This window comes from Zeus faber (assembly GCF_960531495.2).
Source record: "Zeus faber genome assembly, chromosome: 12".
Classification (NCBI taxonomy): domain Eukaryota; kingdom Metazoa; phylum Chordata; class Actinopteri; order Zeiformes; family Zeidae; genus Zeus; species Zeus faber.
The window spans coordinates 24,865,987-24,881,994 of record NC_137196.1 but is presented as its reverse complement, the minus strand read 5'-3'; the positions used below and the strand labels follow the sequence as shown (position 1 = coordinate 24,881,994).

The window sequence follows — 16,008 nt, the reverse complement described above, 5'->3', positions numbered from 1 at the left end:
ATTTTATTTCAGTTTGTCAAAGTGCAAAACTGAATGATTTACAAATTGAAAAGTAAAAAAAAAAAAAAAAAAAAAAAAACCAAAAGGGAAAACTCATTGTTAAAGATCGGTGAGAACGTTGTAGTGGGTGTTAAACTGACAATCTGTAGCTGCGTTGTTGTGAACACTGGCTCTCTGGCGCAGTGGGAGACAAAGCTCGTGGTGACGATGTCTTCTCCGTGGATCTGTAACAACAAAAAAAAAAAAAAAAAAGTCTGTTCACACGAAAGCAGTCGCGGTGAATAAAAGAGGTTCGGAATATACTTCACCCTCGTGTCATGGATCCTGGAACGAAAAAAGTAAATCTCTGTTTCTCCTACTGCTGTGTGATATCTGTGAGCGTCGGTGACTCTCGTGGGAATTTCGATGGTTTCACTCAAACGTGAAAATAAATGCGCGAACTTTGATTTTCCAGACGCGCCGTTTCACTTACTTTTAACATTCTGTGTATGCCACCAGTTACTAACTACACTCTAGGTAGGTGTGATGCGAACCGTATCGCTTTGTGTCTGGCCAAAGTTTTTTGAGCCGGTGTACCATCCAGTACACCAACGGGTCTCATGGTATGCTGAAGGTTTTGTTGGGGATTGTAAATTTCCATCCCGATAGCCGAAAAACAACAGGTGTGCGCGTGCGCACCCACCCACCCACCCCCACACACACACACACACACACACATTTGAATAACAGAAACGGGGGGATATAACAGGTGTTAAATTACCATATTTTTCTCGTGGACCTTTCAAGATCGTTCTTGTCATTTTGAATTGCAATTACACATATAACACTGAAATACAATAAGAAAATCCATTAAAGGGAAACAAGGAGAACACCTACGTTGCATTAAGCATTTTCAGGTTTACACAGAGCAACTTAGATTAAATCCTAATCCTTTTATGTCAGCGGTTAATACAGACTTCAACAAAAAACAGTGTTGCAATAACAAATATAAATAAATCAAAAACGGTATCTTTGGACGGACTGACAGGAAGCGTTACAGGGGGTGAAATCACCTATGGAGGCATGTATGAAGATATGTAGGAGATGAGCTATTAATCAAAGAAACAAAAACAATAAATGCAGCCTTTTAATAAAATCAAACTCAGTTTTGTTTGTTTTTTTAGAAGTCACTCAGGCGTAGAGATGTGCTCACGGTGGGCAGCTACCTGTTGTCAGAGCGGGCCGCAGCGTCCGCTTCAACCGATGAAGTTCATCACGACCAGGTGAAGGACGGTGTGAGCGAATAGGAAGTCGGCGAAGGCTCTTTCCGGGGAGACGGACTGGAACTCCCCCTTGTTCTGTGGATTTATCTGGATGCGAAGACACACTGAGCGAGCGAGCGAGAGAGAGAGAGAGACAGAAAAAGGAACGTTTAAAAATAACATCCAGTATTGGTTCCGCACCTGGTTTCGTTTTCCGATCTCACAATGTTGTTTACATAGACGCAACAAACATTGCAGAGATCCGATCCCTTGACCCCGGGCGCTGCTCTTCCAGAGCCTCGTTCACATTTAACGACTTCAAGACGCAAAACTCTCAAACCTAGAAATGAACACGGACGTCTCGGACGTGTAATCTTGCGCCACTGATGCGCAGCAGCGTAGTTCTGTGGATCTATAATCTGGATTTACCATCGATTGTCGTCATGATGATTCGTCGGTGGCCGGTGTCGTCCGTGCTCGGGGACGTCGCGGCGTCCGCAGGCATCTTTTCCCCTCAGTACCTCCAACATCGTGCGCATGCATACAAGTCCTGTTGTGCGGCTGCGACATGCGCGACGTAGGACGCGTAAATACCAGCGAAACACAATGAACATGGCCCGAGAGGCCATTTTAGTGGCCGTCTCCCTGAATCATGACTCGAGTTGTAAGAAACCGATCACGGTGCGCTGGCTCTCCTCCGTGCACCGGGTCGAGGCGGTCGATGCCGCCTTCCCAACAAGCAAATCGCGGCTGATTCTTCCGGCTTCACCCAGAGTGGAAACAGGCTACTAGCAAGGAGCTAAAGGAGCAGTCCTCCGGCGGAACGGGTAGAAAGCCAGCGCATGGCCGGAGCGGGCATGTCGACCCCCCAAAAATACACCTGCAAACAGGCACAGCATCTTATATTGAATTGAATTGAATTGACGTGGTTTACCCGCCAGGATGAAGGAGCCCACGCAGGAGATGAAGCCGGAGAGGAAGCTGTTGAAGGGGAAGGTTCCGACCAGCAAACAGTAGAGGAACTGCAGCGCTCCCGTCAGCAGGATGTACAGCAGGTAGGCGTCCACCACCTTCAGCTTGTTGGGCGTCGAGGTGGCGTACTCCTCCATGAAGCGGGAAACGACCGAGACGACGGAGCTGGACATGGCGGCGGGGGCAGCGGGGTCGGGGGTCCGCTTCGCACAGAAAGTACAGGAGCCTCTTCCTGCTTCCAACGAGTGACGTGTCCGCGGAGACCGGAAAGGTGGGGGGGGGCGTGTTACATATAAAACGGTCCGGTCACCCGTTTCTTCCCGGGAAGCAGTGGTGGGCGTCCCGCACACTTCCGGGGACACGGATCTTTTGATTCGTTTTGCGCCCCCCCTCAAAAATAAAACAACCACATTATTATTATTATTGTTATTATTATTATTGTTATTATTATTATTTTTTTTATTGTTGTTGTTGTTGTTATTATTATTATGTATTTATTTTTATTGTTGTTGTTGTTGTTGTTGTTGTTGTTGTTGTTGTTATTATTATTATTATTATTATTATTATTATTATTATTATTGTTATTATTATTATTTTTATTATTGTTGTTATTATTATTATTATTATTATTATTATTGTTGTTATTATTTTTATTATTATTATTATTATTATTGCTATTATTATTATTTTATTATTATTGTTATTATTATTATTATTGTTGTTATTATTATTATTGTTATTACTTTTATTATTGTTATTATTTTTATTGTTTTTATTATTATTGTTGTTATTATTATTATTGTTATTGTTATTATTATTATTATTGTTATTATTTTTATTATTATTATTGTTATTATTATTATTATTATTATTATTATTACGGAAAAGGTTAAGAAAGTCATTCATAAAAATCATTCCTAAGCCCTTTCCAGCCGATCGCTACTATAACAAGTTTACAATTATATTTCTATCAACTGCACCTTTGTTTGGTTGTCTTTGGTTCCTGCATACTGCGCTGTGTTGCTGTTCTGTGTTGCTGTTCTGTGTTGCTGTTCTGTGTTGCTGTTCTGTTGGCTGTTACTGTATTGCTGTTGTATACCGTACTGTGTGTCTCCACACACACTTCATTCCCATGCACCTCCCTGCACATATCTATATATACAAATAGCCTAACCATATACATAACCCTAACCCTTTACTTATTTACCCCCCTGCTCTTCATAGTTTGTACCCCCACTCTATTACCTTTTCGAGTCTTATTTAATTGTAATTTTATTTTATTTATATTATTCCATTTGCTAACTGCATTACGTTTTAGCAATCGGTTGGTTTCAGTTAGTTGGCTGGGTAGAAATCAGGTAAATTCGGTTTAGAATTTATTGTGCATAATCTCCGGGTGCATTGCAAAGACATTTTCACAGCATATGTGTCTGAAAGTTCGTGTGTTTGTACACGCATGTGACAAATAAACCTCTTGAATCGTGAGTCTTTGAATCCTTTGTGACGCCCGCCCACAAACAGCACTAAACTGCTTTTGGTATTGCTGACGCGTGAAGATTTTCTTCGGGAAATTTTGTTTCGTTTAATCATTGAGAAAGTTTCTAGTGGTTTTGCTTTGTTTTGGAAATATTTCCTTTTTTTTTAATCGTAAGTTATACCAAGTGAATATGAGTATCTAATACATTTAAGGCAAACTTCCTTTTGAATAAACGTGAACACACTTTGCAAATAAAACGCCATTTTGATTTAAGTTATACAAACTATTTTGAATTCTACTGACAAAAATAAAGGCTATGGAACTGAGTAACACTTCAAAATAAATAAAAGGGAGAAAAAAATCAACACATTTCGGTGACATTGACGCGGTTCGTGCATGAGTTTGTGTCTCGTAACAAAACAAACACGTCTGTAAACAAAGAAATACCGGAAGTGTCCTTGGTGTTACAACTAATAGCGTCCGGCCCGCTCACGCAGCCAATCCCCGACCGCCCTTCAGTCACCCGGGCCCGCGGGGAAGCGGAACGCGAGGCTCGCAGAAACAACCGGCAGCGTCTCCCGTGTCCCCGCGGAGCAGAGAAACCGGCGGGGTGGGACAGGTCGCGCCCGCCGACCCCGTTCACTTCCCCACCGGTGAGCATTCGTCACCGGAACATGCCAACCGATGGATCCTGCCGCGACCACGGCGTCGATTCAAAGCGATTCTGAGGTCGAGTAAGTGGAACCGCCGCTCGTAGTGTTCTCCTCCGTGGTTCTTCAACTCATTTAACAGTTTATTTTGCCTTTATTGTTTGTGGGGGTTTTTTTTTGTTTTTTGTTTTTTTTTTAACCCGCTATTGGTTTCCTCTTCGGTCGCGTTAAGTTTCACCCCTGTGTCGTGTCGTCGGTGTTTAATCCGTGAATGCTGTTTCCGTTGCTTTAAAAGACACCTCAAAACGCTGAGATCAGCAGATTGAACCTTAAAAAAAGTCATTGTTTCCATTGATCATGATGCCACTGACTGTCATTGCAAACTTGACCAGATGTTTCTTTCTGTTGTACTAACAACCGCTCGTTGTTCACGACAAAGCACACAACGCGCACTAAGCATTCGTCCGAACTGGCCACGACGGTCATAATGTGCATGTTATATTTTTAATTTTCTGTCGTGTTTTTGCCATCTTACACGTGTGATGCGTGTCTTGCGTTTGATGAGGGGCACGTTTGGAACACGAACATGTATTATGAGGAGCCGCGTCCCCCACACGACGACGACAAACGTCACTCGCATCAAAAGAGTCATCCGGATCAGTGAATGTGTTAATAACAGGACAGCACGCTGTGATAAACATATGAAGCACCGTAAAGCACTGATTCGTTGTGCTCCTTATTAGGTGCAAGATTGTCCTCAGTGTCAGACACTTCCTCCTCCAAATCACTGTCTTTATCACTGTCTAAGATCAGAGCTAGGGCTACGATGACTGAGAATCTTCTGGTGTTCCACACGCGCGCGCGCGCACACACACACACACACACACACACACACACACAAAGAGACTGAACAGTACAATGAACACTGACTGACAATGACAGTGAACATTTCCACTTTTTCGACACAGTTTAAGAAAATGCCCGTGGCACGTTGATCAGAATTCAAGCTTTTTTTTTAATTTTTATGTGTAACCCTGCAAGATCAATGTTAATTTCACAAGTGATTCAATCAGCAGAGACGCGGTTTATACTCAGAGTATTTTAACAAGGGCCGATTCCGTTTATTATCCTCGTAAAAACTGACGCGCACAGAGAAGCACAAGTTGTCCTCACCGATTCCACTTCTTCGGTCTGAGTGCTTATGTCCTCCTATTTTATTCCTCTCTTCCTCCGAATTATTATTGGGTCGGTCAATAAAAAGTGCTTCCGGTGAGCGGCGAGTCAGTCCGTGTTCAACGACACTATTTGTCTTGGACGGCCACATCCAGGCAAACACGGTTTAGTCTGAAAGTCTAACCCTTACCCTAGTCTGAACAGGGCATTAAGGTAATAAAAACAGGTTTTGGACTTCAGACCACAATGTTTGCACTTTCTCCCTTCGGGTCCCTCTTGTCCTGTCAGAACTGCACCAGCCACTGGAAGTACAATGCAGTGCGGCCCGACCGCTTCTTTTGAAAGAAGGAGACTCTGAGGGTGTGTGCCTGCGTCCAACAGCAAATCCTGATAACGCTGCCTGTGTTTACCTTTCCCCGCCGCGTTCTTCTATAGGTTGACCGAGTACCGACAGCAATCAGTTGCCTACAGGATGTGGAAATAGTAGATAGGCCACACTCACCCCTCGACTTACCCCCCCCCCCCCCCCCCCCTCATGTCTCTCCAGACCAAGTTCCGTTTGGGCATGGTGGCCGTCCTGGCGTCCGACCTCCATGTCCCTGTTGAAGAGCACAGAGGCCAAGATCCTGGCCTGTAAGAGCCAGAGCCACCATTTTGCTTGTTTTTTTTGTTTTTGTTTTTTGTTTTTCCAATCAAATCGCATCACAACTGCCGTTTGTTTCCCCACAGGTATTCAGAATGACCTGTGGGCCAGGTTTGTGACGCTCCCAAACCAGGACCGAATATGGACCCTCTCCCTCACCAACAAAATGGCCAGAAAACCGACCCAGGAAGGTACCGGGTTCCACTGGCCTCTCCTTAGGTCTCCTTTAGCTTAATTTCATAGGTTTTAGTGGAGGACCGTATGTTTATCTCAATTTTTATCTCTTGTTTTTTGGTCTTTTATCATTGTTATCTTTTATTGTTCCTTTTAGGTTATATTTGTTGTTTATCATCAGGTTTAGTTTATTGCCACATGTTTATTGTGTACAGTAAACTGTTAGGTTTTTCATATTTTTATTGTATTGCTTTATTATCTTATCTATCTGGCTATCTGTCTATCTGTCTATCTGTCTGGCTGGCTGGCTGTCTGTTTTGTCTTTCTTAATTAATTTCTTTCTTGAATTTCCCCAATTGAAATAAAAAAGTGCTGTCTTCTATCTATCTGTTTTCTATCTGTTTTTCTTTTTCTTCCTGAGTTTCCCAATTAAGGAATTAAGAGTGATTGATCCATCCATCCATCCGCTATAATTTACTGTTACTTTAGGACTTAATGCCTGACTTCTGTCCTACTCACTCACTCACTGACTCACTCGCTCACTTACTCAGCCAACCCAAAGACTCCGTTGGTGATGGTGCACGGCTTCGGCGGGGGCGTGGGCCTGTGGATCCGGAACCTGGACGCGCTGAGTCGCTTGCGCCCCGTCTACGCCTTCGACCTGCTGGGCTTCGGCCGGAGCTCCAGGCCGGCGTTCCCCGCGGACGCGGCCCAGGCCGAGCAGCAGTTTGTCCGCTCGGTGGAGCTGTGGAGGCAGGCGCTGGGCCTGGAGAGCATGATCCTGCTGGGACACAGCCTGGGAGGGTACCTGGCCACCTCCTACGCCATCCAGTACCCGTCCAGGTACCCAAATGTACAATGGGGAGGCTGGGCCTGGACAGAGCACAAGGTTATTTAGGGGATTTAGCCGACTAGATCACATTTTAATCTGGACTAACGGAAATGTTCTTTCTCAGTCATGGTTTAAAATAGTCCCAGACTTGCCCTAGACTTGATTAAAAATAAATAAATCAATCAAATAAAAGGAAGGTCATCTGGAAGATTAAATCTATTCTAGGTCTATGTGAAGGCTTGAAAATATTTTGGAATGAATGGATGTGGGGTTAACCTCAACCCACATGCATCAATGTAGTAAATGGATCGAAGACTAGACGGAAGGAGCTGACGAGTCCTTCACCACCTTAGTCTACATGTAGGACTTCCTAGTCTTGAACGAACTATCTTAAATTAAGCAAAAAGGCAGGTCTCAGAAAGGCATTTTTTAAATTCTGAATGAATTTAATTAGGATTATCTTAGTCCTGATTTAGATTAAGTCCCACCTGCAAAACCCGCCCTTAGAGCAATACAACTAAGTAATAACCACATAATGAATAGGTGAAGTATTAGGGCCTTAAAAATATAAATTGATTTTTTTCTTGGGACTATGCCTCTGCCTATGACGAGGCTTGTTTTTTTAACTTGGTTGTAATAAAATACAATAATTCACAAAAATTATTTCAGTTGTCATCCACTAACATCAATGCACACAAAGTTATGAAAGAACATAAAAAGCAGGAATCTGTTGAAATTCCACTATTTTAACTGTTATGAACGGTATTTTACAAAAAAAGTTCATAATTTTCACTCGATATTTGATGTCTCGGTTCGCCAATCGTTCCAAATGAAGCATGCTCAAAACAGATTTTCAGGAAAACGGAAAAACAAAAGTCGAATCGTATTTATGCTTTTGGCCTGAGCGAAATGATGGCGAACGTCTTTTGCAAAACGAGGAGAACACAGAACAAACATCTCAGCGTGTCTCTTTCAGGGTGACTCACCTGATCCTGGTCGACCCGTGGGGCTTCCCCGAGCGGCCCCAGCCGGAGGCCCCGGCCCCCGGGATGGAGGTGGCGAAGAGGCCGGCCCCGCCCCGCTGGGTCCGGGCCATGGCCACCCTGGTCTCCTTCTTCAACCCCCTGGCTGTGATCCGAGCCGCCGGCCCCTGGGGTGAGAAGCGGGTTTAAAAAAAACAAAAAAAACAACGGTGTATTGACTCCTGCCCCGTGTGGAGGCACCGTCTCACTGTGAACTGCTGCCCAGGTCCAGGCTTGGTGAACCGCTTCCGTCCAGATTTCAAGAGGAAGTTTGAGGACCTGTTCGACGACGACACCATGACGCAGTACATCTACCACTGCAACGCCCAGACTCCAAGGTACCGCACGCATAGTAAACATGTACTGTTTGGCTGGGCTTCCCAACCCCGGGTGCTAGGCCCCCATGGGGGGTCGCCAGAGGCCACGGAGCTATTAATATAATGTATTGTACGCCCGAAAAACGTTGATGCCTTTACCATGATAGGTAAGAGGGGCAGAGGGGGGTCTCTGAGGGGAAAGAATGTTGGAATCACTGTTTAAGAAGATGAATGTAAAAAAAATAAAAATAGAACCCAGAACTAGAGAAACTCAAAACCACCAACCGTGTATAAAACTGTCAACACTAAATCAAACCGGTGACGAGAAACTCATTCAAATTCAGATTTTTGTCATTTCCGTTCTCGCTCTCTCGCCCGCTCCATGCAGCGGCGAGGTGGGTTTCCGGGCCATGTCGGAGTCCCTGGGCTGGGCCAAGCATCCCATGATCCAGCGGGTCCAGCAGCTCCCCGCCTCCATGCCCCTCACCATGCTGTACGGGGCCCGCTCTTGGGTGGACAGCTCCACTGGGGAGCGTGTGGCCCACATCAGGGGCCAGAGCCACACCCAAGTGCTTGTGAGCAGGGCACATTGTTTTATTATTATTATTATTATTTTATATATGGATATGTTTTATATATGTTTTTTTTATCTGGTGTGTGCTAAAAAAATATATGTATGTCTGTATAAATGTATTTTTTATTTTGAGAATTTAAAAAACCTGTTTGCAGTGGTTGGAAAAACCCCAGTGTAAATTGATTCTATGAATTTGTTAATCCTGCTCTGTGTGGTGACATCTTTCTCTCTATCTGTCATCTAGTTGGTGAACGACGCGTCGCACCACGTCTACGCCGACCAGCCAGAGCTGTTTAACAAAGTGGTCGAAAATATCTGTAACTCTGTGGACTGAGACTGAGACTGAGACTGAGACTGAGACTGAGACTGAGACTGAGACTGAGACTGAGACTGAGACTGAGACTGAGACTGAGACTGAGACTGAGACTGAGACTGACCGGCTCTGAATTGACAGCACAGTGATGGAAGTTATTTAAACTATTATAAGAAACTTATGCATTACCCTTTGATCACTATAGAATATTTATTCTTTTTTTTTTGCTCCTTTACCATGAGTTATTTATGATAAATAAATGTAATATAATAGTGAATCAGTACGTCATCATTAAATGATATTGTTTAATTTTGAGACGTGGTTATATGTGTGCTGAATTTCTTCAACTTGTGTTTTAAATGCAAGCGAAAAAATATTTTTGATATATTTGGGTAAAACCACTATATTACAATGTACAGTGTATTCACCTTAACCGTGCTCTCGACATGTGCCTGGGTCAGTGAACAATGGAAATATTTTTGGCCGTTTGGCCATTTCCTTTATCAAAGCTCTGTTTGTGTTTTTATATCATGAAATTAATGATATTAAAAATGATTAATTCGGATTTGGCTGTTCAAGCGTTTGTCAGCACTGGACGTTGTTTGCATCTGTGACCACTAGAAAGCAGCAAAATACTATTCTTTTTTTTTTTTCTCCTATGGTTCCTCAGGGTGGGGTGGATTCCTGCTTTTCCCTAAATGTATGTAGGACCAATGAATAAATTATAGAATTACAGTCATAGATATACTGTGAAATTAGACATCTCTATTGCTGTAAATATTGTACTATTGCCTCTTAGAATTCATACATTAATAAAATATTTGACATGCAAGTCCCTTTAGATTTTCTTTTGATAGCTGTGAGCTAAAATTGAATGAAGGTTTAATGGAGTTTTTCCAACAACAAAAAAAAAATAGAAATTGATTCAGTTTCTCAAGATATTTTCTTTATTAGCAACACAAACACAGGTAACAATACAAAACAAAATCCAGTTCATTAAATAGTGCTTATTGTTATGTTATTTAAAAAAAAAAACATATTAAATAATGTTTCCTTCACATTTTGATTTGAGTGGCTGGAACCAGGCACAGATAATAAGATAAAATACCTCTAATGTGAGATTTAGATGAGGTGAATTAAAGGCTGTTGTTTTTCAACTCTGGTCTACAATACAATTTGCAGCAGTTGCGGTGAATAAAATACTGTGGAAAGAAGGCGCAGCTTCTGCAACATAACACTGACATCTGATCAAAATCATCTCCCTACAAAAATACACATTTTTTAGTTCATATAATTACATGATTGGCTGCTAGGATAATTGAAATAGGGGCATACTCATTTTGCCAAATCTCAATTTAGCCATGGCTCAAACGTTGTAAAATGTCAATTAGTGTTAATTATTTACAGAAAGTGTTTTCCCAAATTTGAATTTCCTCCCAAAAGGTAGAATTTTAAACCACAAATACAAAAGGAAATACACTCCTCAATTGGCCTCATTGTCCTTGAGAGCAAAATTATTTCAATGTTTCTATTTTCCCATTTTCCCCAATCAGATCATCCTTCATCTCAGCCATGTGAGGCACACTTTGTCTGACGATACTTCTTACAGTGCTCCAGAAAACACATTGTGCGTGCATCTAAAAAAATAATCCAGGAAATTATACACATGTATATACTGTACATACACTATTCTGAATTAAAAATGTAATTATACAAAAAGATGAATGCGAATTTACATCCGCTGTGCAGCTTGTAATACATGTTATGTTTCCTCATTATGCAGTTTACTGTTAATAAAATAACAGCCTTGAAGCCCACTTCACACCGAATACGACAAACGACAACAAACACCAAGTCCATTCATTCCTATGGAGAGTCGTATTCCCGCCCCTCTGTGATGAGCCCCGCCTCATCAGTGATTAACTCCGCCCCCTCTGTGTGATGCGCAATTTCCCAGTTCCCAATTCCCAGTCCGAGGCTCTTGGATGTATGTTCCAACTTTTCCAACTCTTGCAATTGCGACCAGAAGTTACGTCAGTCACAGGGTTTTGTTTTTTTTATTATTGGAACTGGGCTTAAAACAAAGTAAATAAGTCAGGTGTATACAATGATGTTATTTAGGTTGGAACTCACCATATTCACTATCAATAAGTGAATTGTGAATTTTTTTTTTTTTGCATTTTGCAAACACTGGGGGAGGTTTAAGCTCTCATTCATTGAACATTGTAAAGTTCCGGCTGTGAAAACGACTAGCTGTCGTAGTGGATAAAACCAGCCCTCCCATTTTTGGACGTATTTTGTGATGCAAAACACAAGACGCAGTTCATCCACCGGCCACTAGGGAGAGGATCTGACTCTGGGATGCGTTTTTCGGATTCGGTCTGAAGCCAGCTTTGACTCCATCATATTTCAAGTAAAATGATTAAATAATACTGGTAGTGCCATACACGTCCAGGATCTATACAAAGTTTAAAAACAATATCAGATGTAAAACGCCCACAAGTGAATAAACCACAGAACCTGTGTCTGCTGAACTGAATGTTTTGGGTACTTTTTTGGGTGGATGGTTGGTCTGACTCTCAGGGCTCCTGGACCAGGATGTCGGCTACGCCGTGGACCTGCGTCAGCTGCTTGCAGTCCAGAGACGCCACCAGCTTCCTGGGCCCGACGTCCGTGGGGATAAAGTGCTCAGTCAGCGTCACTTTGGAGTGTCCCGCAACGTCGCTGGGAGGGAGAGGTATGTGCAGTGTGATTATTATTACAGTCTGTGTGTGTGTGTGTGTGTGTGTGTGTGTGTGTGTGTGTGTGTGTGTGTTAGATTGCACTTTAATAATACCCTTAACACTGGTCAATGAATGACCCTGTCTACATCAATGAGATTACCAGTAAACATCTATTTTATTTACTTTATTATTTTTCAGCCATAACCACTTATTATATTCCGAATTATATGACAAACCTTTTTAACAAATCTTTATGAAAAATATATAAATAAAATATCCCACAGTCTTGAAATGGATTGATGTCACAGTGTGATTGTGGTGCAGTGTGATTATTATTAGTGTGTGTGTGTGTGTGTGTGTGTGTGTGTGTGTGTGTGTGTGTGTGTGTGTGCGTGTGTGTGTGTGTGTGTGAGAGAGAGAGAGAGAGAAAGCAAGGCTAACACCTCGGTATCTTACCCCACAACAACTTGGTGTCCTTTCTGCAGTCCCAGCCCCTCCACCCTAAACACCACGGCCTTCAGTGTCCGTGGCAGGGGGTTGGTGAAAGTGATCTTGGCCGCCATCTTCTTTCCCACCACCGCATCTCCCAGAGGCTGCCATGGAAAAACAGAAGGCACCATTCAAACCCCAGTGCACGATCACACGCTCCGAAAAGTGAGTCATAAAAATGTGAATAAACCTTTGTGTGTGGCGGGATATTACAGGAAGTGAGAAGCTGAGATGAAGCCAAGTCCTACGCAAAAAGGTTAAATCCATTCTGCCCCTTGTCAAGCTGAAGCCGCCAATGCTAAATTACTGCTGGTGTTTGCTCACTTTGACCACCATCCCACCTTGATTTCCAGGTCAGGTGTCCGCAGTCTGAAGGTGGTCTGGCTGGCCAGGACCTGCTGGGTCTCAAAGACTCTGCCGGACAGCGTTAGCATCAAGGCCGCCTGGTCCACCAGCTGGTCCTGGTACTGCTGGTAGGGCAGGACCCAGTCGATGGTCTTCTCTATGTCAGGTAGGGAGACAGAATGAGTAAAGCAGATAGTTTATGCGACATGGTCTCACAGAGCAACACAGTCTCTCATTGCTTCTGGTATCTTTACCTTCGTTAGGCAGGAGCTCCACGGGTATCTTCTCCTTCTTGACCGTCCCCTTAGGCACGCCGGTGTAGTACATGACGGCCACCTGGCTGTGCAGGGTGGTCCGGCGGGGCTGGGCGCTCAGGTTCTTCACCAGGATGGACAGCTTGGCGTCGGCGCCCATCTGAGGGCCCTCGCCGTCCATCTTCACCTCCACACTCACGTCCTCTGCCATCGGCGTGGAGTAGGCCTCCGGCTTGCTGCCATAGCGACTGGCCGTCTCCACGGCGATGCGCTCCTCCTCCGAATCTGCAGGGGATGCGGAGGTTTAGTGCTTTATTCCTGCAAGTCCATCAAGATTTATGGAGGAACGCCTGAGATATCAAGACCTATCCTTCCAACCAAAGAAAACACTGAGCAACACTCATTTTTAGTCCTGAATATGTTCTGAACAGGGATTTGCCTCCAGGATTGTTTCCACCTAAACCTGAGACGACTCAAGTGAAAATGGAGTCTTCTCAGTACCTTCAAGGTGTTTGTAGAGGTGGGTGATGTCGGCGCGCTCGTCGGAGCCTACGGCCTTGGTGCTGATATGGTGGCCGACGGCTTTCTTCTCACTGTGGATCTGGCTGAAGCTCCCATCCAGGTTCCTCTGCCAGTAGATCTTGTCGCTGTTCACCTGGTGGGAATTCAAGCAAAGATATCAACAATCCATAATGCTGCCTCCTTGGGTTCAAAGGTCCTTCATCTCAGAGGACATCAGTCATTTTATAATAAACTCACATGGTTAATAATTTGCTGTGATTCCGCTGCACCTAATCATGGCTGGTCGTAAAACTCATTCCAAATATGTGAAAATTGTGTCTGAATTCTTCTTTTATGGCTTACATTGTATCCATTGTGTTATCCCTCTACCAGCAGCACCACAATGGACTTGGACAGATTCCAACTTATAAAGCCCTGTTACCCCTCTCACCAGGCCTCACCTCAGCGAAGACGAAGGGCGTGTCGTGTTTGAGGAAGACCTGGCCCGAGCGGATGGCGTTGACGGAGGCAGGGCCGCAGCAGAAAGTGCCCTGGCTGGTCTCCTGGGGGGTGGAGTCCACGGCCTGCCAGCCGCCGTTACCTTGGGGCAGGTCTGGTCTGGCCAGCCAGCAATCATTCCACACATGGAAGTTCCTATGGAGACATAGAGTATATCATATAATATCATTTCATATATGATGATTCAATTGATGGTTGAAATAAAAAATAATTCCCAGTCACTGAGGCCATACATTTGTCTTGTTTGTGTTGTAGAGTAAGTGGAATCAAGCTTGTGAAAAGTATGGGTTAGTTGGGATTTGGGCACTTGGGTCTTGGTCAACCAGCATGGTGGTGTTGGTGGTGTTGGGGAAGCTGGTCAACCAGCATGGTGGTGTTGGAGATAGTTGTTGATCAAACAATCAAGCAATTTGTTAATCTGAAACTGATGTTTACACAGTTTCAAAAGACTAGATCTAGACTCAAGGCCTGATCCTTGCAGGTTTTTGATTTAACAAAAAGTTAATCACTGATCCCGACACGCTTTCTAAGGCCTACAGCAACATGTACTTTCTGATCTTTTGCTTTTCTAACTGTCCAACATTTTGGGAAAGCTCTCTTTATCCCCCTTGAAAACCCCAAACTAGAAGGTTAGCCTTTCAAGGTACATAGGTAGTGATCATGTGCCAGAGAGGGTTTAACTTCATACTAATGTCAGATTCTGGGGATTAACCCTTACCAGGTGTGAATAATTGGAGCGGATTATTGAATTTATGCCGTGACACCTCTCGCTTGTCTATTTAAAGAAATTTCAAGAGGAGATCTAAATATACGATACATTCCAAAGGGCTGGATTTACTTTCACCAGTTGCTCGCAGGGTCTGGCAGAGGGGAAACCTACGGGGAGTCCACCCACAGAGGAGGAGGACCGGCATCTTACCAGATGGAGTCGGCGTTGAGGCTGTCGATCGGCTCCATATTCTCGTCTAAATAAACGTCTGTGGTGAGGGACACGTCGGTATCGTGGGCGGACTGGAAGTTGGTCACGCTGCGAGTTGGGATGCCGAGGCACCGCAGAACTGAGGAGAGCGGCGAGAATGAGAAAGGAAAAGCAGTTACTGAGAAAGCCAGAGGGGTCTGAGACAGGGATGAAAACATGGACAGGAATAGTCGAATGAGGTCCTAAAATATTATGATTGTAATTGCAAAACCCAGACACTTCAGCTTTAGATAAAGCTTCCGTATTATCGTTTATTATCCCGTCTGAGGGAAAGCAACACATGGGCGTCTGTCTATCTGTCACAAAAGTAGGCGGTATGGAAAGAATTCTGGCGGAGGGTATTTTGGGGAGATATGAGCTACAGTGTGCTATCAGGGGTGATGCTATGCACTAAGGTCAGCTAGCTGGCATGCTACCGCCGGTGGCAGGCGATGTGAATCAAGTGTTGTGTTACCGAGCGGAGGCGGTCTAATGAGAAATGCCTGATGGACGGAAGGCAAACGGGGCCACGGCCAAAGTAATTTAGAGAGAAAAAACAGAGATGCACCAGTATGACACACACACACACACATGCAGTTATACACACATACTTTACAGAGAAAGACACATGCACGCACGCACGCATGCACGTGCCCACGCACGCACACAGGCAGGCAGGCACACAGCATCATCTGAACCCTAGCCCCTGGTCACGAGACTCACTACTTAGTTCAATCAGTCTGTTTCCTTCCATCTCTCTCTTTCTAACTCTCATCCTTGTAACCCTATAGCCCCTGGCCCCGATGATAATACTAATAATCATCATCATCA

General features: G+C 44.0%; 3 protein-coding genes across 3 annotated transcripts in view; 1 reads left to right on the top strand and 2 right to left on the bottom strand.

The window, feature by feature from the left end:
- Position 1: 1 nt before the first annotated feature.
- On the bottom strand, positions 2–2,467 carry dad1 (defender against cell death 1). The gene is made up of 3 exons (XM_080010896.1): positions 2,176–2,467; positions 1,206–1,366; positions 2–224 (listed from the first exon to the last, which is right to left on the bottom strand). Exons 1-2 carry the CDS (start codon positions 2,384–2,386, stop codon positions 1,236–1,238), a joined length of 342 nt encoding a protein of 113 aa, XP_079867022.1. The 5' UTR covers positions 2,387–2,467; the 3' UTR covers positions 2–224; positions 1,206–1,235.
- Positions 2,468–4,186: 1,719 nt separating this feature from the next.
- Positions 4,187–9,953, top strand: abhd4 (abhydrolase domain containing 4, N-acyl phospholipase B). The gene is made up of 8 exons (XM_080010892.1): positions 4,187–4,424; positions 6,061–6,146; positions 6,243–6,347; positions 6,882–7,173; positions 8,139–8,317; positions 8,411–8,522; positions 8,890–9,076; positions 9,320–9,953. Exons 1-8 carry the CDS (start codon positions 4,375–4,377, stop codon positions 9,407–9,409), a joined length of 1,101 nt encoding a protein of 366 aa, XP_079867018.1. The 5' UTR covers positions 4,187–4,374; the 3' UTR covers positions 9,410–9,953.
- A 364-nt stretch (positions 9,954–10,317) lies between these two features.
- The window catches only part of tgm1l1 (transglutaminase 1 like 1), a 23,484-nt gene continuing 17,793 nt past the window's right edge, over positions 10,318–16,008 (bottom strand). The window contains exons 8-14 of the mRNA XM_080010891.1: positions 15,139–15,277; positions 14,162–14,354; positions 13,701–13,854; positions 13,200–13,484; positions 12,942–13,102; positions 12,568–12,704; positions 10,318–12,112 (exon numbers count right to left, since the gene is read on the bottom strand). Coding sequence (XP_079867017.1) covers positions 11,968–12,112; positions 12,568–12,704; positions 12,942–13,102; positions 13,200–13,484; positions 13,701–13,854; positions 14,162–14,354; positions 15,139–15,277 — 1,214 coding nt within the window. The 3' untranslated portion in view covers positions 10,318–11,967. The remainder of the gene's footprint in view (positions 12,113–12,567; positions 12,705–12,941; positions 13,103–13,199; positions 13,485–13,700; positions 13,855–14,161; positions 14,355–15,138; positions 15,278–16,008) is intronic.

Excerpts from the sequence above, each read along its gene's own strand:
- dad1 (XM_080010896.1), bottom strand. The coding sequence starts at position 2,386 with ATGTCCAGCTCCGTCGTCTCGGTCGTTTCCCGCTTCATGGAGGAGTAC. Across the intron at positions 1,367-2,175 it reads GGGCTCCTTCATCCTGGCGG|TGTGTCTTCGCATCCAGATA; the intron begins GTAAACCACGTC and ends TCGCTCGCTCAG.
- abhd4 (XM_080010892.1), top strand. The coding sequence starts at position 4,375 with ATGGATCCTGCCGCGACCACGGCGTCGATTCAAAGCGATTCTGAGGTC. Across the intron at positions 4,425-6,060 it reads CAAAGCGATTCTGAGGTCGA|ACCAAGTTCCGTTTGGGCAT; the intron begins GTAAGTGGAACC and ends ATGTCTCTCCAG. Across the intron at positions 8,523-8,889 it reads TGCAACGCCCAGACTCCAAG|CGGCGAGGTGGGTTTCCGGG; the intron begins GTACCGCACGCA and ends CGCTCCATGCAG.